This window comes from Meleagris gallopavo, chromosome 3, assembly GCF_000146605.3.
Source record: "Meleagris gallopavo isolate NT-WF06-2002-E0010 breed Aviagen turkey brand Nicholas breeding stock chromosome 3, Turkey_5.1, whole genome shotgun sequence".
Lineage (NCBI taxonomy): Eukaryota > Metazoa > Chordata > Aves > Galliformes > Phasianidae > Meleagris > Meleagris gallopavo.
The window spans coordinates 84,793,753-84,817,608 of NC_015013.2; the positions used below are offsets into that span (position 1 = coordinate 84,793,753).

The 23,856-nt window shown below is 36.0% G+C and overlaps 1 protein-coding gene across 3 annotated transcripts in view; it reads right to left on the minus strand.

The window, feature by feature from the left end:
• ASAP1 (ArfGAP with SH3 domain, ankyrin repeat and PH domain 1) overlaps positions 1-23,856 on the minus strand; it is a 166,043-nt gene that overhangs the window by 20,241 nt on the left and 121,946 nt on the right. For all 3 annotated transcript variants that reach the window (XM_010709318.3, XM_010709319.3, XM_010709317.3), the window contains exons 14-24: positions 23,595-23,682; positions 22,515-22,563; positions 17,328-17,491; positions 15,669-15,802; positions 14,318-14,409; positions 13,318-13,504; positions 12,003-12,088; positions 10,707-10,822; positions 8,419-8,486; positions 6,235-6,342; positions 4,776-5,004 (exon numbers count right to left, since the gene is read on the minus strand). In XM_010709318.3, the coding sequence (XP_010707620.1) occupies positions 4,776-5,004; positions 6,235-6,342; positions 8,419-8,486; positions 10,707-10,822; positions 12,003-12,088; positions 13,318-13,504; positions 14,318-14,409; positions 15,669-15,802; positions 17,328-17,491; positions 22,515-22,563; positions 23,595-23,682 (1,321 nt within the window). The remainder of the gene's footprint in view (positions 1-4,775; positions 5,005-6,234; positions 6,343-8,418; positions 8,487-10,706; positions 10,823-12,002; positions 12,089-13,317; positions 13,505-14,317; positions 14,410-15,668; positions 15,803-17,327; positions 17,492-22,514; positions 22,564-23,594; positions 23,683-23,856) is intronic.

Consider the following 23,856-nt stretch of genomic DNA (forward strand, 5'->3'; position numbering starts at 1 on the left):
AAAAAAAAGAAAGGTTTATTTTGTGTAGTTAAAAAAAAGACCTGTATGATTGCTCTCCAGGTAGCACCTAGATATAGGGACCAATGGCAGAAAAAAAATCACCGAATGCTGATGTTGTTACATGAACAAAGTAGTCTATTGGACTTTGGAAGATTTCTGATCCTGTGAGCAATGCAATCTGACAACTTTCAGAAGTCACGAGTAAATGAAAATTAGCTATTTTGTGTAGAAATAGAATTTGATCAAGTAACACAGCAGATTCTCTGACATAGAATCATAGAATCACCGAGGTTGGAAAAGACCTACAAGATCACCCAGTCCAACTGTCAAGGCTGGACCGACCTGGTATCTGCACTTGCAATGGAAGGAACTGCAATGGAGGAGTCCTCTGGTTTTCTGTATTTATTCTTAGAGCTGTTAGAGAGCGCAAAATTCGCAAGCTTTTAATTAATAAAGATCTAAACTTAACTTTCAGCATGCAATTGACCCCTGACTACCATATTTACCCCATATGAGAATAACAGGCAGGATCACTGAACTTTCATTTAAAATTAAGGAATCCTGGTTTAGATTGCCTGATCCTTCCACAAATCTAGCCCTCACTTTGGATTTGCAATTAAGTTTGTGCAAGTCTTTATCTAGATACTGCCTAATCATATAACTACTCAAAGACATAAGACAGATGTAAGCTGGAGAGTTTAATGAAAAATATAATTTTCAGACTGTTAAAATCCAAAGACTTGACTAACAAGACAAGCTGAAACCAAATAATGTCAGATGAACTGCTGGAAGAGACACAGCCCCATGGCAGCTTATGCAGTGATTCTAGTCACTCTGCACTCTTTATTCTGTTAGAATTAACTAAATCCAGGGGTAAAAAGTAACATGGGTCCACAAATGAGTTGCTTTAGTGTACAATACACTGTCATAATATTGAACCAACATCCACTGTCAGCTCAGGCTCACTCATCTGCCTTTTCAGACGATAAGTAGACGGGTACAGCTGATAGGTACACCTGTAACGCCATTGCTGGAGGAACCTTCACTTGAGACCTGATACCAAATGCTTATGATGTAACAAATTCATTACTCTGGCTCACTGCTTTGAGAAAATAAACAAACCCAAAGATAAATATCTTGGCTCAGGCATTTTTAAAGTAATGGTTATCAAACTAGGAAATCTAGTCACAGAATCATAGAATGGCAACTTCTCCCAGTGCCTAATTGTCCTCTGAGTAAATAATTTGCTCCTAACATGTAACCTAAATCTCTTCTCTTGTAGAAGAAAGCAGATTTTTCCTTGTCCTATCACTATCAAACCATGTAAAGTTCATCTCCATCTTGTTCATAACTTTTCTAATACAGAATCGATATAGCAAAAATACATTGCTATGTTTTTACATAATCATATAGATAGCGACCAAAATGAACTTTTTTAATTAAAAAAAAAACAAACAAAAAAGGATTTGTTTATCCCTGGCCTGTTGCAGAAATGAAGCTCCAAAACAGAGGTGCTCACTGTTCTTGGCATCTGCCCATACTATCCCACATTCCCTGCCACTTATAACTAACCAATTTTTCAAAGAGAAAAGGTAAAGAGTGTAGTTATTAATAGTTTCAGAGAAACAGTTCCTGAAGCATGGAGATGACTCTAATGAAGAGCATAAATACCAGATTAGTCTTACAACCAGTCATGTTGACATATTATCAGGCAGTGTTACACCACTGTACAGCAAAATAACCTTCATCCATCTCCCAAAGGCAAGAAACAGCACAACAGGGAACACAGACAGCAAGTGTTCCATAACACAACTCTGAGAACAAGCACAATTCTGAGAGCAAAAAGATAAACACTGTGACCAGCAACTATTTAACTACTAGAATAATTTAAATAAATTCGTTCTAACACCGACTGCTCAGATATGTAGTTATCTCAACCTACAGGGTCCCACATTAGACTCCAGGAGGACTGTTGTAGTTTAACCCACCAACCTTTGGTCATCTGGGGTCCTGGTTTGTTCCCTCCCATTTCCTTGAGCACCCCCAGCTCCTCAATGGCAGGACTGATGCGAAGGTAGAAAATCTCTAACTCAGAGTAAGCCCTGCTCTTATGCAACACCTGAAATGTCAGTGTTAACAACACCAACTTGCCCTAAGTCCAAAACATAGAACCATACCAGAAAGAACAGAAAATTTAGTCTATCCCAGATGCCAACAGGAAGGTCAACAGAGTGAAGTCACAAGCAGTACAAGTGAGTTCCAAATTAAACTGATACAACCAAGCTCAGATCGTGAAATCTTATGAAGAAAGTATATGCTGGCCAAACTGCTTTGTCTTTTAGAGGAAAACAAGCATTTTTAACTAAGAATTAAGGGATTCTAAAGTTGCCAGTACACAGCAAAGACAGACAATGGAACAGTAGTTCTTAAACACAGCACCTGCACTGTGTAAAAGCAGACACTTGATGTCAACAGATTCTGTCCCTTTTAACCATTTATGTTTTACTGAGAGCTCTTCACCATTATTTCTAACAACAAAGTCGATTACGAGTTGAAGAAATTAAAGCCTTAAACTGCTTTATTGTAGCCTTCATAATAATTTTTTCACAATCAGGTTATTCCTAAATTAAGTTGAGGGAAAAAATGAAAAAATGAATGTTTTTTTTTGTTGTTGTTCTCAAGTTAAATTTGCACAAATTATATTACAGCAACAGGTTTCATTTCACACGTATGTCCTCTAATTTCAAAGCTTAAATCTAGATTACAGAGCCATTGTCTGTTACAGCTGCAAAATAAAGCCTTGTAAAAGAAGTTCTCTTCCCTTTCAAGCACTACCAAAAGTATTTTTAATCACAGAATAAAAAATTGACTGAACATATATTGCCAAATCCATCAACTTGTAGCACATATTTTCCTTAGAGGTAATTCTACAAGATCATAACTGTTGTTTCTCTCAGGGAAGAATGGGTGACATTTCATTTAGCTTCTCAATGTCACTTGTTAAGTATCTGGCAATAGAGTGGGTATTTTTTCCTCTGACATTATTCACACTTCTAAAGCGCTCACTAAGATGACAAAGGAATGTCTTGATGTAGAGAGGGAACAAACTTTCATACCAACCTGCTTAGCTCTTCCCAGGTCATTCTGGTATTTTTTCTTTATCCACACAGTGACTGCAAGGAGAGGGAGTCTTCTTGAATCATATCACAGAATCACAGAATGGCTTAGGTTGGAGGAACCTTAAAGATATCTAGTTCTAATCTCCCTGCCATGGGCAGGTTTGCCAACCACTAGGTCAGGCTGTCCAGGGTCCCATCCAAACTTGGATTTGGATGCCTCCAGAGATAAGGAGCCTCCACAGCCTCTCTGGGAAACCTGTGCCAGTGCCTCACCACCCTCTGAGTAAAAAAAAAATTCCTCCTAACATCTAACCTAAATCTCCTGTCTTTCAGTTTAAAGCCATTCCCTGTTATCCTATCACTAGGAGACCACATAAAAAGCTGATGCCCAGCCTGTCTGTAAGTACTGGAGTACTTCAAGTGGAAAGCTGCAGTGAGATCTCCCCAAAGCCTTCTCTTCTAAGCTAAGCAAGCCTATCTCCCTCAACATTTCTTCATAGGAGGGGTGCTTCAGCCCTCTGATCATCTTCATGGCCCTCCTCTGGAGCTACTCCAACAGCTCTGCATCTTTCCTGTACTGGGGGCCTCAGGCCTGGGCACAGTACTCCAGATGGAGCCTCACAAGTGCAGAGTAGTTCAAAACAATCACCTCCCTCTCCCTACTGGCCACTTCTCTTTTGAAGCAGCCCAGGATACCATTGGTCATCTGGGCTGCAAGCACACATCCTCAAGTCCTTCTCTGGAAGGCTGTTCTCAGTGAGTTCTTCTCCCAGTCTGTATTCAAATCTGGGATTGCCTTGAACCCAGTGTAACACCTTGCACCTGGCCTTGTTAAACTTAATTTGATGTGCCCACTTTCTGAGTATCCAGGTCCCTCTGTGTGGTATCTCTCCCTTCTATTCTATCATCTGTACCACTCAGCTTGGTGTCATCAGCAAACTTGCTGAAGCTACACACAATCCCACTGTCTGTGTCACTGATAAAGATGTTAAAGAGCATTGGTCCCAAGACAGACCCCGTGGGTGACACCACTCGTGACCAGCCTCCGCCCGGATATAGAGCCACTGACAACAACTCTCTGGCTATGATCATCCAACCAATTCCTTAAACACCTAACAGTTCAGCCTTGAAATCCATCTCCTCAATTTAGAGTAAGGATGTAGTGCAGGACCACGTCAAAGGCCGTGCACGTGTCCAAGTAAATGACATCAATTGCCCGCCCTTCCTTTGTGCACCAATGCCATCTTGCATCTCCTTCTCTTCAATGCTTTTTGGCCCTCTGGCAGACACTACACGTCATCCTATAGCACTATATACCAGCAACATTCTTCTAAAAGATTCATGGATTTGCGATGAAAACTGATTTAAAAGATTCTGCTTACATTTTATAGAAATGTCTGTGTAAAAATGAATCAACTTTGATTTGGCAGCTTTACTTTATAATCTTTAATGAGTTCACATATTCTGTTATGAATGAAAATCTGTTACAAAGCACCCGCTCCTTGTTTCTTTTCTAATTATGAGAACATGCACTGGACCATATTAAAACATCAATATCGTAAGAAAACTATGCTACATCTTAAAAGTAATACACTTGAAATGAAGGACAATTGAGGAAAAATTACCGCTTGCACCTTAGTTTCAAAATAGACTTACCTTTGCCAGCATTTCTAGGAGGAAGAGGAGGAGCATCTGCAGTTGGAGAAGTGGGTGAATCTGTACTTGTAGAAGCAAAAATCTGATTGGTAAAGGCTCCATAGGAGAGTCTCTGTTTGTCTCTAGGAGTGCTAAATCCAGGAAGAGTCATTTTGTCTTGGGGGGAAATACTTGAAGAGTGACAAAAACTTTGGGGTCTTGGAGATCTTTCTTTTTTTATAGGACTAGGCTGTGAATAAAAAGACATGTATTATATGGCTGTCTAAACACTAGATATAGTTCATACGGTTGGGAAAGAATAAAATAGAACATATTCTATTAGACACAAGCATACAAAATAACCTCATTCCTTTTCTGCTCAGGACCAAACCTCTTCTGTAACTAAAAATTAAAGACCGTAGCATCAAGTCAATATGCACACAAAGTTGGATTCATTTTTAAAGCCTTAGATATACAATAAACAAAGTAGTATATTAATTAAAACCTAGAAGTTTTCAGAAACTAAGGGTAATTTTTCAGTTCAAATAGCACTTAAATTAGATGTCTTCAAAGATCAAAGTACCTTATTAATAAGTACTAAAAATTAACTGACCACTTCTGACACATCAGGTTTGTTTACTGAACCTACAATACATTCAGTGACACAGCTCATCTTTTAAATGCATATAATTGTTCTTAATAGCTGCAAGTAGAGCTACACAATCTCTCTCACTGCAGTTTTGGATAGGCAGGCTTTATTACCTCCAGTATAGCATTACATATTCTCCTGAGGCTCCTTGCACTGATAATCATTTTGTTCTCTACAGTCCTTGAGGATATGTAAATTATTTGGGATTCTGAATTTTTCTGTCCCAAATGTCACAGATAATAAAGCTGACCACATTTCTTTCTACAGCACCCATGGAAAATATGAGATGTGTTTTTCCATTTACTACAGAAAGACAGCACAGAAAAATTATCTCACTTGCTAAAGTAGGACACTGAAGCTAAATTCTCACATCATCTCAAATGGCAATTATTCTATGCCCTCAAGTTTTGCCTTTCCATTACCTCTTTTTCAATCAGTAATAAAATGCACAGCATAGTTCTGGAAAAATACATCAAGTTACTAATTTGACAACTAGGATTTTAATTAAATTATGAAAGAACTAAGTATGTTATCTCTGGATTTCCTTCAGCTAGAAATGCAAAACCAAAAATTCAGTAAGGAAAAAAAATGACCACAAGTAATCTACATTTACCAATTTGTATTATCATGTATGTCTTATTGAAGCAGAACTTCTGAAACTCAATTCTGCAATAACTAAGTTAAAAAAAAGCGTATCCAATAGCACTTTGTCAGTCTTCAAACAAAACTTGAAACTAGCTCCTTCCCTGCCATATCCACAAGAAAAAGAAATTAGTATGCGTGTGGAGTTTACATTTTGTTTGGAAGGCTACACAAGGAGTTCATGTTTACCTTATCATCTAAGTCATCATCACTTTCATCAATTTCTTCCTGCCGAAGATTCCATTCATACTCTACGTGGACATGTGGATTTAGCTTTCCAGCCTTGGCTTGAGAAAGCTGAAACAATAAAGAGTTCTCATTGACACACCCGCTCTTCCTTCAGTGCCCCTGAAGTTAGGTTTGTAATAGCAAGAAATTACTAGAAATAATTAGTTTTAAAATTTTCCAGGCATTACAAGTAAAATTTTAAGACAATCACAAAAGTCTCCATCTATTTGAGGAAAAGAAGAACTGCTAACAGCCAAAAAAGGGAAGATTTTATCAAAATGGGTAGAAGTTGCCATGTTTGACAAGCATTTGAAAATATGGTATGAAGAAAAGATGTGTGCAGAAAAGCATTCTCATATTCATTGCTTTTATTTGCCATCATTATTTATTCCCTCTCATCCTTTCAGGTGTAGGCTCCTGAGTACTAGGCTGACTCAGGAGTGCCTGTAACCAAATAAGATCTTCCCTAAATAAAATCTGGAAGAAAACTACTTACAATCTGTTACATAAGTGTGAATAATTATCTATAAGAAATTAGTTTAGTTGAAACTGAATGCAATTATATACTTAAGACTCTAAGCAACAGAAATCAGTATGTCTGATATTGCAAGCATTTAGATATTTATTTCATTGTCCCTTTGGACGAAAAATGCAGACATTTTCCTCTTCAAGAACAGAAAGTATGGAAATGTTGTACATGCTCTCATTCTTTTAGTTAACTATACTGGAGTTAGGCATTCACAGAATTTCAATTACAATGATTAAAGCAATCAACTGCTAGATAAGCTCACTGGTAACATCCCAGTTTTTTGTTCTTTACCATAATTAGCTGGTCCACCTAATGGCAAATGTTACCTTATTAAATATACGCTACAAATAAAATGCATTCCAATTGTACGTTGTACAGCTGATCTGCTTTTCAGCTGCTCAAAAGATTGAACTGGAAACAGTACTTACAGCACACACGGGAGAAGAGAGCAAGAGCACTACCTGCCTATCAGCCATGGGAAAAAAGTGCACTTCTATTCCAAGTACTAAGAAAAATGATTCTGAACCATGAAGGATAAGCATTTCTGATTGCATACTAATACATGACAAGAACTTTCAGTTGTCAAATAAAACGTATTAAATTCACCAGAGAAATAGTAAATACCTTTTTGGGTTTGTCAAAATGAGACAGGAAAGTTCTGAGAAATAGAATAAAGCATTAAGTGTCTACCACTTTTGCAAATTCTTTTGGCTTTGTTTTGCATATCACACAGACTACTTTAACTTTTAAATCCACTGATAGTACTTGAATTCACTTGTCTACTAAACACACATTGGTCTAAAGCGCCTTAGAGGGCTAAGAACAAACACGCCTGTTGCTCTGATCTGGAAACCTTACTCCTGGCTATCAGCTCCAGAGGAGTAATAGCAAAAATCCTTTAAAACCTTTACTTCCTCAAACTCCAGTGATTTTCTTGAGTGTTGATTCATAAGTTCTGAGGATTCCAAAAAAGGTTTGTTTTGATCACGTTCAGTAGAGGGACAAAGTCCTATAGAACCTTGTGTTTAATTTTTTTGGATATATCGACTTCCAGACTTTATATTTGGTTCACTACATCTTCACTCTCTTCTCTAAGGAGGTTTACTTTTGTTTTAATTATTCTTGTAAAAAGATTTTCAGCATCTCTGAAATATCTAACCGACCCATCAAACAAACTGGAAGATAACAAAGCAGGAAACAAAGATCCACAGCTGAAAGCTCTCAGCAAATTTAGTATTTTGGGGCTGTTTTGTACTCCTTAGAACACTACCTAAGAAGCTTTGAGCTGATGAAGCCAGATGTCTTCGAATGATGCATTAACAGGTATTCACATATATAACCCTCTAGAACTTAACAACTGCAAGTATGCTGGTTAAGCTATTAGAGCACTAAAGTGAGCTCTTTCATTTGAACAATTATGAAGAAAATGATTATAGTGTATCTCAAAGTTAAAAAAAAACAACACAAAACAAAACCAAAAAACAAAGAAATTCAAAGGGTGGTAAGCCTTTGGCCAGCTGGGAGCAAAACCAAGTCTGAGGTACTATGGAAGGGATACATTACTTAGACCACATCTTTAAAGAAGTAAGCTTTCCCCCTGCTCACCCCATTCTTACCAGTTCCTCACACTGGACAGCTTTCAGTCTTTTTGCTGTGTCTAGAGCCGTCTCACCAGCTTGATTAACTACAAAAATCAACAATAAAAAGAATAATAATTGAGATGCTTAAAAAATTAATTCATTATGTTTCACTGTTCTTAACAAAGTAACTTCTAAAAGTGATCAAAAACATCTTTTTACTCTATAGCAGCTGCTGCTGCTTCAAGTATTCATGCATTTAACGTGTCATCAGGTTCTTTCTGAACAGCAGCATCTGCTAGGACGATTCCCAAATCCCCTAACCCTCCTCATCATTCTAGGAGAGAATGTAAAGAAATGCATCATTTCAATCATCACACAACTCCTCTGCCAGTAAAACCTACAGCAAGTAGAAGCAGCAAGCAGACAGTGTAAGATGCATACCATTGATCCAAGCACATTTTACTTGAAGTGATTAATATATAGGTATTTGAAGTCTGAACTTGAAAATAAGTTCTATTCTAAAGATGACAAGAATCACTGACAAACTTTCTAGCTGCATTATCCTTACAAACACTACAAAATCTTTTACAGTTTAAAATGATTCTTGGGCAGGCAGAAAGAAGGTGCCGAACTCTCCAGAAGGTCTCTTAGCATGTCTAGTGAGATCTTTTCTAGATGTCCAGTAGAAATTCTCATAAAACAAAACACAAACCATCACAACCTATCATCTTTTGTGGACAAACCCTAGGTAAAAATTATTCTTACAGTATCTGAAAATGCCATGGATCTTGAACGGAGTACAAGTTTTGTTTACACCACATTCAGACAGGGAAACATTTTGGTGACTGAGCAATGAAAATAGTCAAATTGAGCTCTCACAGGCAGATATGTCAGTGTGTATTAGAGTAGAATATACATAAATAGAAAGCAGTCATACAAATGCCACTTTAAATAAATACAAGTTCAACAAGGATTTCTACAAGTTTCAATGAATTATAATCTCTGGAAGAAAGAAGAATGTTTCTTATGAAAAGATCTGAGGTGGACTGAGAGGTTTATCATAAAGAGAAATGAGAACACAGTATTTCTTAACACATATAGATTATGAGACTACATATATTCCAAAATTTCAGATTGTAAGAGAAAACATGATGCTTCAAGGCCTAAGAAGTGCTGCTCCTATTTGACAGATCAAGGTGTGGAGATGGAAAAGAGATTCTAAAAGTTAAGAACAGAGTTCTGACATCTGCCTGAAGAGAGTTCCACAGAACGGCCAATATACACGTTTAATTCAGTTCAGATAGTTTTCTCTCTTTATTCATTAGGGACATATCTACTAAAAACCCATCACATCAAGTTCTCTTACATGTTAATATTAGAATATCAAAATAATAATTTAAGGGTGTATGTAAAAGTGAAGAAAACCCATGAATTCTGCCAGTGAGATAAGAACTGAACTTTGGAATAGTCTGTAGCCTGGCCAAGAGAGAAAAAACTATGACAATGAGGAAAAAAAGAGAAACAGAAGTGCTCCAGCTTGCATTATTCAGGAAACTTCCCTCTTACACCAAAACTGACAGAGTGCAAACCTTCATAGACATGATGATACAGCTCCTGAGCCAGACAAGTGAGATTCGGTATATACTACCTGCCACACTTTGAGACAGGAAAAAGAGTATCTGCTAAATAACATATTATATTAAGTGTGAGTAAACAGTTTACAGAGTTTGCATTTTTAATGAAAACTTCTGTTAAGACGTGATGAAAAATGGACTGATGCAAGTACAGAAAGTCTTATATCACACAGTGAAGACTGTAATTAGAGGAGGAGGAAAGGCATCTCAAAGTGAATCTCCTCCCTCATCACCTACAGTGTTGTATTGGAAGTGCTGAGTGAAATCACAGTGCCAGCTAACATTCACAATAAAAATAAAATTAATTGTTCTGTACAGAAAGCCCAAATGCATCTAGAGTGTACTTAATGTGAGAAGTCATTTGAAGCATTTTAACATACAAGCACAGGATGAATTTTATGTTACAAACAACAAATATAAAATCCAGTACATTCACAACATGTAAGACGTAACACTGAAGAAAAACTAGGGATTAACAATTAGTTTTTCTACATTAACTTTTTTTTTGTCAAGTTAAATTCGGTATCTTAATGTTTCCTTTAGGCTTGTTGATGAGGAAACCATCTCTTTCAAGCACACAGTTTTTATTTTTCCTTAAGAAAAGCTCAATTAATAAAGTAGGATATAAACAGAAGTGGTTAAAAAATGAAATGCTAGGAAGTTTTTATTTCCTAGTGTTAATTAACTTACCTACATCAATAGTTGGCTTCCCCCTCAAAAGCAACTTCAAACACTCAGGTTTATTATATATACTGCAGTAGTGTAGAACTGTATTACCCAATGCTGTTTGCTTATCCAGGTTTCCACTATGTAAAAAAAAACAAACAGAAGTCAATCAAGAAAAATTTAATGCTCTGCACAATTATAGAATCAAATGGCTTACAGATAGCTGTTTTTTTTTTTTTAATAATACTTTTGTTATGATTAACACTCCACTTCAAGGAGTAGTGACAGAATGAGGTCTAAGTGATATGAAGGTTATGCAGCTTGTCTGCACAGTGCCAGAAATGGTGACATAAACACTTATTCCAGGTCTACTGTTACCAGAAGACAAAAATTCCTCCCTATCACTGCCTAAATGCAGCATTCTATCTACAGTTAGAGAAAAGAAAGAAAAGAAGTATTCTTTCCACTGATTTTCAAATAATAGGTATGTTGATTTCATATGCTCAGGGGGAAATTATTCCTCAAACCAAACACCCCACCCCTCCTCTCTCATCCCTCTGCAAAAGTGATCCCCTCACTCTGAGAAAGCAAGTGAGGGATGCTTATTTCCCTTTATGACCATGCTAGGAGTGGACTGGAATCTATTTCATTTCATCATTACCTACGTTGTGACATAAATAAAAGCTAATAATGTACCACTAGATCATTCATTAAAAAAAAAAGTATATATATATATATATATATACACACACACACACACATACACACACACGTATTACTTTACTCCTGTGAACATTTCTTGACAATAAAGAACAGCTCAGCCAATAAACTAGATGCCAAAAATTTCCAGTTAAAAAGACTATGCTCTCAACAGCTTCAGCACGGTTTCTAAACTACTACAACATCTCTTTCAAACTTAATGCATCTTTTATTTATCTTTTCTGGTAAACAGTCCTCCATTCTTGAAGTTTCTTCTTTATCTGAATGATTCATTTTTTGTTCGCATTTGTTTCACATTTTCGTATGTTTAACATCTATGTTAAATCTATACCAGTATTTTTTGTTCCACGTTAATTAAAAATAAAAATAAATAAATAAATAAATAAAAATTAAAAGAGAAACTACATTCCATGTCTTATTTCCCCACTCTCTAGTGACTACAAACACAAAGGTCAACTCAAGGTATTAAGTTATGCTTCTCTGAAACGTATCTAAGGAGAATGATTACAAGTGATGAAGAAACAACCCAACACGTTGAAATGACCGCTTTCCACACCTTCATTTTTCACTCTAAATCGAACAAAAATATGCAATCCATACCAGTTTTGTACAAGGAAGTCAACCAGATGGAGAGAGGTTTGGTCAGCAGTCCGGACTGCTAAATGAAGTGCTGTTTCACCTGGCTCCTAAATACATGTAAACAGAAGTTAGATTATCTCAAACAGAATCATGCTTTATTTCCTACATATAACTTTTGCTTTGAGACATGTAAATGAGAACAATTCAGATTAAAAGGTGCATGAGAAATTACTCTAAAACCAAATTTTAACAACTCCTATGAATCATTAAGTGCATCTTAAAAACTTAAATCAGAATACATTAGAATTAAAATTTATTAAGTAGAGAATTTACATGGGAAACTGCTGTTACAAACATCCTAACTGCAGACCACATTTCAATTGGTATTCGTACATATGACTGACTACAGAAGCTGTGAAGCACTAAAGGCTATTTCTTTGGCTCCTTACAGCTGACACAAAGTTTACCCCATAGTCAGAGGATCTGTGAAGTGCTTCCACGACCAGCACTCTGTGATATCTCAAGTGCTGAGACTGAACTCTCTCCACTCCACACAGACAAGCCTTTGCCAAGATGGCTGTTTTCATATAACTTACTGAAAACTCTCTGAGATCTCTCTAGGTTGGATTTTAAAGTAGAAGGAAAAAACATTGCTGACCAAGTGGCTACACAGCATGGGTTCCTTACAAAACTAAGTTACATTGCTTTGAAGCAATGTTTCTACATGGATACTTTAGGTGAAACAGGACTTATTTTCAGAAAACCTGCTACAGATTTTAAGGAGGAATTGGAAGTATTCAGCACATTATTAATACCAATTCAAAGCCACATTTCTTGTCCTGGATGAAAAACTGCACTTTTGTAAATGTTTCATCACAGCCTATGAAAGCACCACCTTTGCTGCTTCCTCATACAGCATGCAGAGACTTGTGTACAGTAGCTGATGTGTCCCTTAGGCAGCTACTTTAAAAGCAGACATGATACTGTCTGCGGTATCAGGTGACCGTAGGTTAGCAAATTCAGCTCTCTATCTCAGGTCCTTTTTCTAAAAGGAGCATGCTGCAGAACAGGTGCTTTTCAACATAAAATAGCTGCAATTAGAACAGTATATCATAGTACTGTTGCATTTCACACTCCTTCAGATTAACTGCTGGTAACAGATAGGGTCTTCCTTTTCCCCCCCCAAAGGATGCCAAATTAGGGAAAGCAATTTTTAAATCATATTAATCTGTTTTTTCTCTTCTTTAAGTACTAAAAGATAACAGCCTGTGGTACTTGACATTTTACAGGTATACTTGACTTAAAATACTCAGTCCTGTTTACCTGATAGGCTTACCTGTCCAGGCTCTATCAGTGGCTCCATTAGCTCTACTCCCTCTGCATAGACTTGAATTAGTGCAAGTAAATCCCTGGATTTGACAGCCTCAAGTAATTCATTCAGTTTAGCTGCTGCAGATGCACAAGTCTTCCTAGAGAACTTATGATCTACATACTTAGCAGTTATAAATTCTTTACGTGCAGTCCTGTGGGGTATGAAAATAGACTTTGGTTTAGATGTTACAAGAAAAAAATAGGTCAATAATTTTAATTTAATATCACATTATCTAACTTGAACTCAGAAATCAGGAGGAAAACTATCAGATAAAAGCTCATTGCTATAATGCATGCTTTTTTTTTTTTCTTCTCTCAAACAAGTCCCAAGTAAGATACTCCTTCAGTTGTACCATGCTTTCTTGTTGCAAACAAAAGTTTGTAAACTTTTTGACTCAGGAAATAAAGATGAAAGGTAAAACACAGCCTGAAACGTGGTCTCTTGTGAAAATGTACCTGTGTGTTAAAAAGATAAGCATGAAAAACAATAAAAAACAGGATTAAAAAAATAACAGTACCGAAGCAGCTACGGGAACACATAAAACACATAATAGATTAGAATGTCTTCTAGCAAAATCACATTTGTTATGCTTTCTGCAGAACTCCTGTACCAGAAACAGGAAGAGAAAATTTGTTATGATATCAAGATGGCACAGAATTTAATGTCCATTTAGTCCAACAGTTTTATCACCTGACAGTGTACTAGAAAAAAATGAAAAGCTTGCAAGATTCAGCAGCATGCTCTACAGAAACCAAATATAGTTTTCTACAGTGAGAATGAGGTAGCTAAAATGTGACTAGAAGGCAGAAGACTGAATTTTTAAGAAACTCCATGTTTGGAGTATGAATAAAAAGCGTTCTGTCATCCTAGTCTACCCCAGCTCTTTATCTTCAGGCATTTTCCATCCACAAGTATATTTCATATTAAACTTAATATTGAAAAATTTAAGATATTCAAAACTTACATATCACTCGATGGACTGGGTTTAGGTGAGGGACTAGGTAAATTCCCTTCCATAATATCATTAAAACTATTGTTTCCTACATTCTTGGCCAGCTGCAATAAAAAAAAGAAATGATAAAAGGGAGTTTTTTCCACCCATCGACCATCAGTAAGCTAAAACCTGAACTATTAATATGCATTTTCCACTCTGTTATCAAATGATAACACATATCAGGTTACAAAAATGAAGCACAATAACTACACTGAAATTGAAAGTAATCAAATATTTTCAAGTGTGAATTCTATCAGCCTAGAATTTCTTGCAAAACAGGCTTCACAACCACAGCTTACTACTCACATTTCAAGTTTAATTACCTCAAATACAAAAACAGATTTACTAACATGAACAGCAACATGAACACCGCAATAGTGCTTGTACCCTAATCAGACAGTTACCTCTGGAAAAGAACTCAGACCTATTGGAAACTCACGCTTAGTACTTCTCATGTAAAAAAAAAAATAACAGTATGTTTGTGAGCAACTCAATATTTCAAGAAGTTTCTGTATTACTAATATTTCACAATGTTTCTGCAGTAAGTCTTCTCACAGGTCAGGCACAGATTGTGGTATAAACCTGTCGTTTATTAATAGTTATCCATATAATTTCTTCCACAGAATCACAGAATGGCCTGGGTTGGAAGGGACCTCAAGGATCATGAATTTCCAAACCCCTGCCACAGGCAGGGCCACCAACCTCCCCATTTAATACCACATTAAAGTATTTCCTTCTATGAAATTAAAAGATTCATCCATATTTTCCTGTCATAAATAGCATTAGTCATTCTCAATTGTAAAGTTAGATTCACAAGGCATTTTAATCTATCTTGATTTAGAGTCAAGATCAGCGAGTAGGAGGTAAGATTCTAACGTCAATATTCACAGCAGATATTAATATTCATTCTGCAAAGCCTTGGGAAATGAGTAGAAATGACTAAGACAAATATATCAAAAAAAAGCATAGTAGAAAACCTCACAAATATATGAATAAAATATTCCGCAAAACTTATACATTGAAAAGTTCAGGTGCTGAATTTAAAGGATTCTATTATAGGTCAACACAGAATCATTAAGGCTGGAAAAGACCAGAAAGATCATCCAACTATCAACTCATCTCCACCATGTTCACCAAACCATTCTCCTCAGCACCACATCTCATTTCTTGAATACTTCCAACGATGGTGATTCTACCACCTCCCTGGGCAGCCTGTTCCAATGTCTCACTTCCTGAGAATAAATTTTTCCTAATAGCCAACCTAATACTCAACATGTAATTAAACATTATGTTTAACATATGCATAACGTAAGAAACTTACCAAGAGTTCAGACGTTCCTAATTTATCTAATTCCAAAGACTGGATTCGAGAAATATGGACACCCATTTCTCTGTGTATTCCAGAACACTCTATGCAGGTTAAAATGCCCAAATTAGTTGACAGCCATGTTGGATCTGTGAAATTGATGAACAAAATATTTAAAGAAGTTAGAGAAAGTTTTCTATGGTGGTAAGAAATCCAGTGTAATCTGAAGTAGTTCCTTATTTAATATTTTAACAAATGGAAACAAACCAAGTATATCTCACACTTTTCTCCAAACTGCAGCACAAGTGCACGCATTGCTACCAACAGAATTCAGTTTTTCAGATTTGTTAACAGTCACGATGGCATTGAACTTAGAATTCTAAATCCATACTGAATGACCATACTGAAGGCATCTAAGGTTTGTTTCTTCTAGAAAGAAAATAGGCTTTTATTTCTTGTTTTTAAAAGTCAACATACTTCTTATATTCCACTACTGACAACTTTTGAAGTTTTAGTATTTACTTCTTAAATAGTCTTTTTTCATTAAAAATTGATGATAACATATTCCAATATGCAAAACAGTAACACGTTGTGGAGTGTATGAGGAACTAAGAGGTTAGTTTGATTTTTTTTTCTTTTTAAATGCACTGTCATGGAGTAGATCTGCATTTTCACATTACAAATACTATTTAAGGAATATGATCAGTCTTTTGAAGAAAATAAGTTAATGTATACATATTTTGTATACATATTTTCAAATAAATCTCTTCCTCATCTTACATAGTAGCTGACAAAGTCAAGACTTTAAAGCTGCAAGCTGGGGTAAAGAAGCTTGTAACTTCATCATTAATTAGGAGATGAATGAAAACTAGTACAAAATTGCTGCAGCTTTACATAAATAAATTCACCCAAAATAATAGAACAAACCATTTCCAGGACTTGATATAGTGATTTTGCAATATTCTACTTTATCCTTTTATCTAGGAATTTCTTATTTGGTTCAGTCCTGCATCAGTAAGCATCTCCAAGATACATTCTATCTACTCAGTTTCCCATGAACATCATCTTCTGGAGGAATCTCTTTAGATCTGAAAGCTGCAACAGTATCAACTATCTTATCGATTCCGTAGTTCAATGACAAGTTGACTCTTCTCAAGCTATAACATGTAACTGACCTGAACCTGCACTTCTGAAGATACAATCTGATAGGATTCTAACTCTGGGTCTCACTTCTTAGTGCAAGACTAAGAGGATTTTTGATACTGAAATTCTAGTAGTCTTATACCAAGACAAAACCTCAGAGTATGATCCGGGCCAGGTCAATTTTTCCACAGTCATTGTCTAAGCATTACTCACTTCTACTTAGTAGCATGCACAGGATCAGTGATGCCAAGCAACTTCCATTCAAGTGCAACAAGCATCTAGAGACAGTGCAACAAGAACAGTTCAAACTCCAGAGGGGCTTGAACTGCTGGAAGTAAGCACAGACAACACACAAAAATATTTTAGTGAATTAAACAGAACTACTGTATGAAAGTCAATATTTGTTCTTTTAAAAGCAGCTTGAAGACTGATCAATATATTGCTTAAAAATTAGTTTGCACTCTACAAACACCTCTAAAGAAATCACTGTGCTCACAACAAGAAGTTGATGACATGAACAAATTGAGATACCTGGTGAGCCACAATCACAACAGACTTCATTTCCGGGTAATCTCTGTATGTCATCAATAATGGCTTTTGTCAGATCCTCTAAACTGTTCTCCCCTGTGCTCTGCTCTCCACGGAATGCCATATTTAATGCTTCTTCTTTGCTGTTAGTCAATACTGATATCCATCTAGCACAAGATAAAGACCTTAATGAAGATCTGCATTTGCAAATACAAATTTATCTATAAACTGTAGAAAAATGCCAGGAACAAAATATTAGTGGGAATACAGGGAAGAATCATTGTGAGGGAAAGCAAGAAGGAAAAAGGCAAGAGACAAAGGCAAAGAATTCAGAAAAAGTAAGTATGGAAAAAAAGACAGAAGGAAAGTCTTAATTCTACTGTTGCTTTGGCAAACAAATTTCAAGTCAAAGCAATACAGTTCTTGGGCTCCTTAAAAAAGCAGAAGCTGTGGAAGAGAAAGTGTGCAATTAAGCTCCTGTAAATATGGCTACCTTAGAAGTAGGTGTCTAAGATCATTCTAAAATCTGTTAGTAAAGGAAATTATAGCCACTACTTTCTCACAGGTGCACCTCTCCTTGCACAGGAGAAAGCAAGTGCATTTCACAAAGTGTGAGTGTCTGACTGCCTTTCAAAATGCAAGTCTGAGTGCTCTAACTGGAGTTGAGCAGTATCTGAATTAATGAAAACAGCCAGGGCAACAAATGGGGAAGAGTTGCAGAAGAAAAGATAATAAGAGAGTAGCAATACCAGTAGTTAACAAAATTTCAAGAGCACTTGTCAACCATAAGAAATCAAGATTCTTTAGTGGTATGTCAGGCATTAGCCTTCCCCCACCCAGACGCTCTATCAGGTTTTGAGTACACAGATCTGTTTAAATTAACAAACATGCTGGCTGCTGCCTTAAGGTCGAAGAGGGAAAAATGATTATACAAAGGAGAAGCATGCTACAGATTCAGTGTTACCTAATTTAGGAGAAGAGCAAATAAAAATCCTCTCGATTATGATTTCAGATGTTTTTAGCACCACTGCAAATAAACATTTTGCACAGAAATATTTTAGCACTGTTCTTCCTGTTTACAGTATTACAACAGACAGTTTCCTGAAATGTGCTAAAACGGCTGTGATTATCTAAACACACTGAGAAAAGTTCAGGCTGATGTTTATAATCTCTTCTTGAAATAACAACAGAAATTTTGAAGGATTTCAGAAGCAAACTTATAAATGTAGTGTTGCAATGCAGATTCAGAACCTGAACTAGTACACGGGCACTATATATTGTATATGTAATTTACATATGCTTCATAAAACATTTATGAGTTGAGAACCACTGTACCTAAAAGAAAATACTTTAAGATTGGTGAAAAAAAAAAAATCAATCTTTAAAAGAAACTGAAATATTGGGAAATAAAAATACCTTATAGTTTATATGCTGAAAAAAAGATATTTACATAAATTCCTCTTTCCAGTTACATGATGCAATGTAAGAACCCACACTAGATGGCACTCTTCTGCCATTTTTCTGACTAAATGTCTTTGACTCAAACACAAGGGGAGGCAACGCCTTGCTTCCAATGGCATACTGATGTTGTGTTAAACACATAGCGTAAAATCATTATTAAATTCAGAGAAGCAACATTTATCCCGACTTTCAGTGGCATTTCTTTTCAAGGTTATAATGTCATTAATTTGTTAAAAAGGAAGAATTTGAATAAAACTCATTTGTGCAGTAACAAAAAAACATGAGATGTAATTAAAATAAACATGACATGACTGAGCCAGCTGTTAGTTTGACACAGATTTCCATATTAAAAGCTTCCAAAATTGTTAGAGCTATAAATTATTTTGGTCGTATTTCATCAGCTAGAAGGAACCTACTACTGAAGACCACATCTACAGTGTTATCTGTTGGTCAGTCAAGGCAAGAGGCACCACAGTGTCAGCTCGTCTCAGACACCATTATAGCAGGTTGAGTTAACACAAATACAAGCACAGATGTATTCAAATGGTTAATGCCAATTATTCAAGAGGTTCCCAGTTGGTGACTTCCTGGCACACTGTCCTTTAAAAAAAATTCAGATCAGTAAATGTGCCATATTAACTCAGTCAGTAAAAGAAAAGTTCCCTCACTGCTGCTCTTCCTCTTATCTGTACCACACATGTTCATTTTTTTTTTTTTTATCACCCTTCCCCATTGCTTTTTTTCCCTTAAGTATATTTGTTTTCTTTTACAATCCTACCAACATCAATCTAGTAGTGAAAAAGCTTATGTTAATACTTCATAGTGTCCTTTAAAATAATTTTTCAGTTACTCAAATCTCATGTAATCGCCTTGTCTTCAATCTAACACAATACAACATGTTGTCCAATCTTCTACTGCACTTTTTCTGGACCTCAGCTATTCCTCCATGGTCTTTCAATGCATTCTGTTTCTTGCATTCCCAACAAACTCATGTGGCTAAACAAAAATGGGTAAACCTTGAATCCAGAGAAGGAAACAGAAGTATTCTTTAACTGCAAGTAGAGGAGACTCTCACTCAGATCACACTTATTTCTTCAGTATTTGTAGCCAACAGAAGTCTTCACAGTACAACCCTCTCTTATGAAAATCTCTACTGCAATACTACAGGAAAACCTTATACATGTAAACCTTAACATGATAGCTTTCAAATTCCCAGACATGACCTTTTTTTAATATGGAATAAGGAACAGAGAACATGAAGACCTTCCTACCCAGTCTTCTCAAGAAAACAGACAAACAAACAAACAAAAAAAGCCAACAAAAATGAAAACTAAAAGCCCTTTGACAATCATTGCTCAACACCAGACTGAAGTGGGATGGTTTTGCATTGTGGTGCAATTCCTAAATCTGGCTTTATTTAATTCAATCTTTTCCTACAAAAACAAATATACTCTTGACCTCCAATAAAATGAGTTATAAAGAAAACTAAACAGTCACATCCACATTATCTTTGGCCCTATCCACAATTATCACAATGTAGAAAATATCTACTATTATGTGTTAAAAAAGTATCTGTTTTTCTTTTTTTTTGGAGGTCTGCTTCTTTTAACACACACAATTAAATATTCACATTTCCCTCCACTCTGTAAACACTGAGCTTTATCTACTGGAGAAACTAATAACTCACTGTGAATTCTGACATACAGCTGAGCACTAATTAAAGGTCAAAAGACAGCTGGTTGGGTAAGCATCAAGAAACGCACTGAGCTAAGGGAACTGTTAGAGGGGATGTAGTAACAGACCTGCAACAGAATGTAGGCATCAGTGATTAGTGTTTTAAAGTGTCTGCTGTTCTTATTTAGGTATTTAGTAGCTCTCTGGAAGCGGTTCCAAATGATCACTGGGAAAAAAGTGTTCAATGTAATTTAAACTAGAGGATAAAGAAACACAGTTTGATTTGCTCTTCATTTAGATGAGAGGCTGGAAGGAAATGAAATGGAAAATCTACTTCCACATTTATTTATCAGTTGGCACACAAGGGAAAAAAAAGTGGTAGCACTAGAATTAGGACAAAATGCAACAATGTGGAGGAAAAAGATGAGACTGTGTGGCACAACAGCATCTTTTTGTCCCTGGCCTATACTGCCAAACACTGGCAAAGTACCCTTTACTTACATTAATTTGTCAACATGTATCCCAACACTCGGACACAACTAATGTCTCTTTAGCTAAACAAGAATTTTAAAACACGTCCTGGAATACTTTTTAATGGTGCTGCAAGCAATTTTTTTCAGCTGCCTGATTTTGAAGTGATAAACCAGACTCCAGTACAAAGCAGATGGGAACTATAATTGTAAAGGGAAACAAAACCAGCTTGGAATTTCAAAACAGTTCAAAGGCAGCCAGCTAAACTGGGTTTATTGATCTGTCAATAACAAGTATTATTTTACTAATGTGTTCTCCCTCACACGCATCTTACTAACACATTGAGACAAAAAAATCTCCCCTTTTTAAACCAACAAATATAATAAAAGCTAACTTATGGCAGAGACACAAAAATCTCTGCCATACTGTTCATCAAGTGAATTAGCAATGAGAAGTAATAGTACTTTGTTCTTTACTATGAAACTTACTGGAACAACCAATTTTCTGAAAGAATGCAATAAACATGACCGGGCGAGCCAATATTGCACTCATAGCACCCCTGACAACTTAGCATTCAGCCAACATATTGCCATGGAAGCCACTGGAAGGACCTAACCACATGACAAAACCCTCCAGCCTTCTCACTTCATCTGTACTTGCAGTGATGAGTTGTCACCATTGCTGTCTCTCAGAGCTACCTAACAACTTGAATATACTACAAATACTCCACATAATTTCAAAATAGATAAGTAACAACTCAGCCTTCCAGTAGAAGACAGACATGCAACAAAAAGTACAAGTCCTGAAGAACAAGGCATCCTGGAAGGTTCTGGCTTGCTGCACTTACTACTTCATTTTTTCGTAGTCCTGTCAGGTCACAAATACTGAATAGTGATGTTCTCTACAACACAACTTGATGACTGAAAGCAGTATTCAAATGGAAAAAAAGAATGGCACAAGGTTCTTGGGACAATGTGTATCAGGGTGCATAGCAGGAAGGAAGACTGTTTTAAAGGAAATTATCTGTTGGGAAATGTGCGTTAATGAAGCAAGTTACTGGATTCTGAAGTACTCAAACTCAAATATGCTATGTTTCTCACTTCTAAGCCCCCAGTAGAAAACTTCTAAATTTCTCTATGTTAAATGGAGGGTTTTTTTTCTATTTGTTATTTTTAATTTAGAGAAAAAGATAGGATCAGGAGGGAAGGCAGTAACTACAAAAGAGGTAGTAACTACAGAAATAAGGAAGATGAGAATTTCAAAATAGTTCATTTATACCCTAATAGCCTCATCTACTGCATTATACCAAGCATCCATGCATGAGAAATGTACTAGAGAGGTACACAATCCAAATGGGTTTCCAACTGATTGTATTTGTATTGTCTATGATACAGGGTTTTCAAAGCACCTTGTAGAAATGTAAGTGTAAACACATATAGCTTACATTTACACCTTCACAACAACAGAAAAAATAGTGGGCACTACTTTTGCATAAAGTGAGAAAGCTAAATTCCATTGCTATAAATGATTTCATACACACATCTCTACAGACAAAAGCTTGAAAAAGAAAGTAAGCATTCTTACGCTACGTATTCTTGTTCATCTTCTGCTTGAAAATGGTATGTTCTGTTATCTGTAATAAATAAATACATCTTTTCATTTAGCACATGAAAATTTTTAATATCACACAGCTGTTACTACGCCTATTCAATCCCTGAAGTCTAAGAACAATTTCTGTGACATTAATACATAAAGCAAAGAAAGATGAAATTGTGAAGATTGATTTACATTAAATATATATAGTTCCAGGCTTTGATATACTGAATAATAAGCACATGAATCAAACTGTCTCACAAACTCTTCTGAAGATAAATACCAAGTGTAAGCTGCAGAAAATGTTTATTCCTATTATATTGTTTGAGTTAAGAAACTTATCTGCTAACTAAAGAATGAGTTAGAACTGGGTGTTAACCCTTACGTTCAAAGGTTTTCAAAGACTGTTCTTGTAAATACTTAATACTGGTACTGCTTGCTATTGAATATTTTACTTGCAAAGACTGGTAACATTACATTGACTACTCTACTTCAAAAATGGTTTAAAATCCAAGACCAAAAGAGGGAGAGGATAAATCACTGAAGTTCAAATGCTGAGAAAATATAAATCACTATCAATTTAGACAGAATAATGAATACTTTCAAGGAGGATAAGAGAACAAGAGAAGTTGGGTTCTCTTTGCGTCTTCTACCCCCTCACTTCCCATTCAACTATTTGATTATTAAATAATACTCAATAAACAGAACAGACAACGAATTAGAGTCCAAATGTCTTCTCCATTTCTTGGTGAATATAGCTTATGGACATCACTCTAAGCTCTTAAACATCTCTCCAACCTTAGGGAAACAGGCACTGAATTTCATAGCTTGTCACGGATTAACAGTATTAACGTCACACACAAAATAGAGGTTCTACATTCATTTGTCTCTTCATCCTGTCTTCAAAATTACAGTCACTAACGCTCATGAGACACTGCATATATCTGGACATAAGACTGCAGCTGAAAATTTGCATCTATTTTTAATGAAAGTGTTTTGCAATTACATGGCTTTAAAACATTATTAGAAATCCAACATATAATGCAAGACAGTACTAAAATTGCCACATACGTGATATTAGATCAAAAGACTTCTTATCTTCAGCATTTGGCTTCACCTGGCAGGTTAACAAATTCAGTTTAGCTGGCTGCCTGTTGGACTAAAAAGAAAATTTATTTTACTTTAAAAATGTCTTAATTTAGGATTACTTTTTCATTCTGTGGAATGTGCATGTGTGATATTAGTTTAAACTTTGGACATGAAGACGTGTACACCCTCAAAACACTGGAGACTAGCATGACATAAATCTGGTCTGATGGAATGACCAGATGCA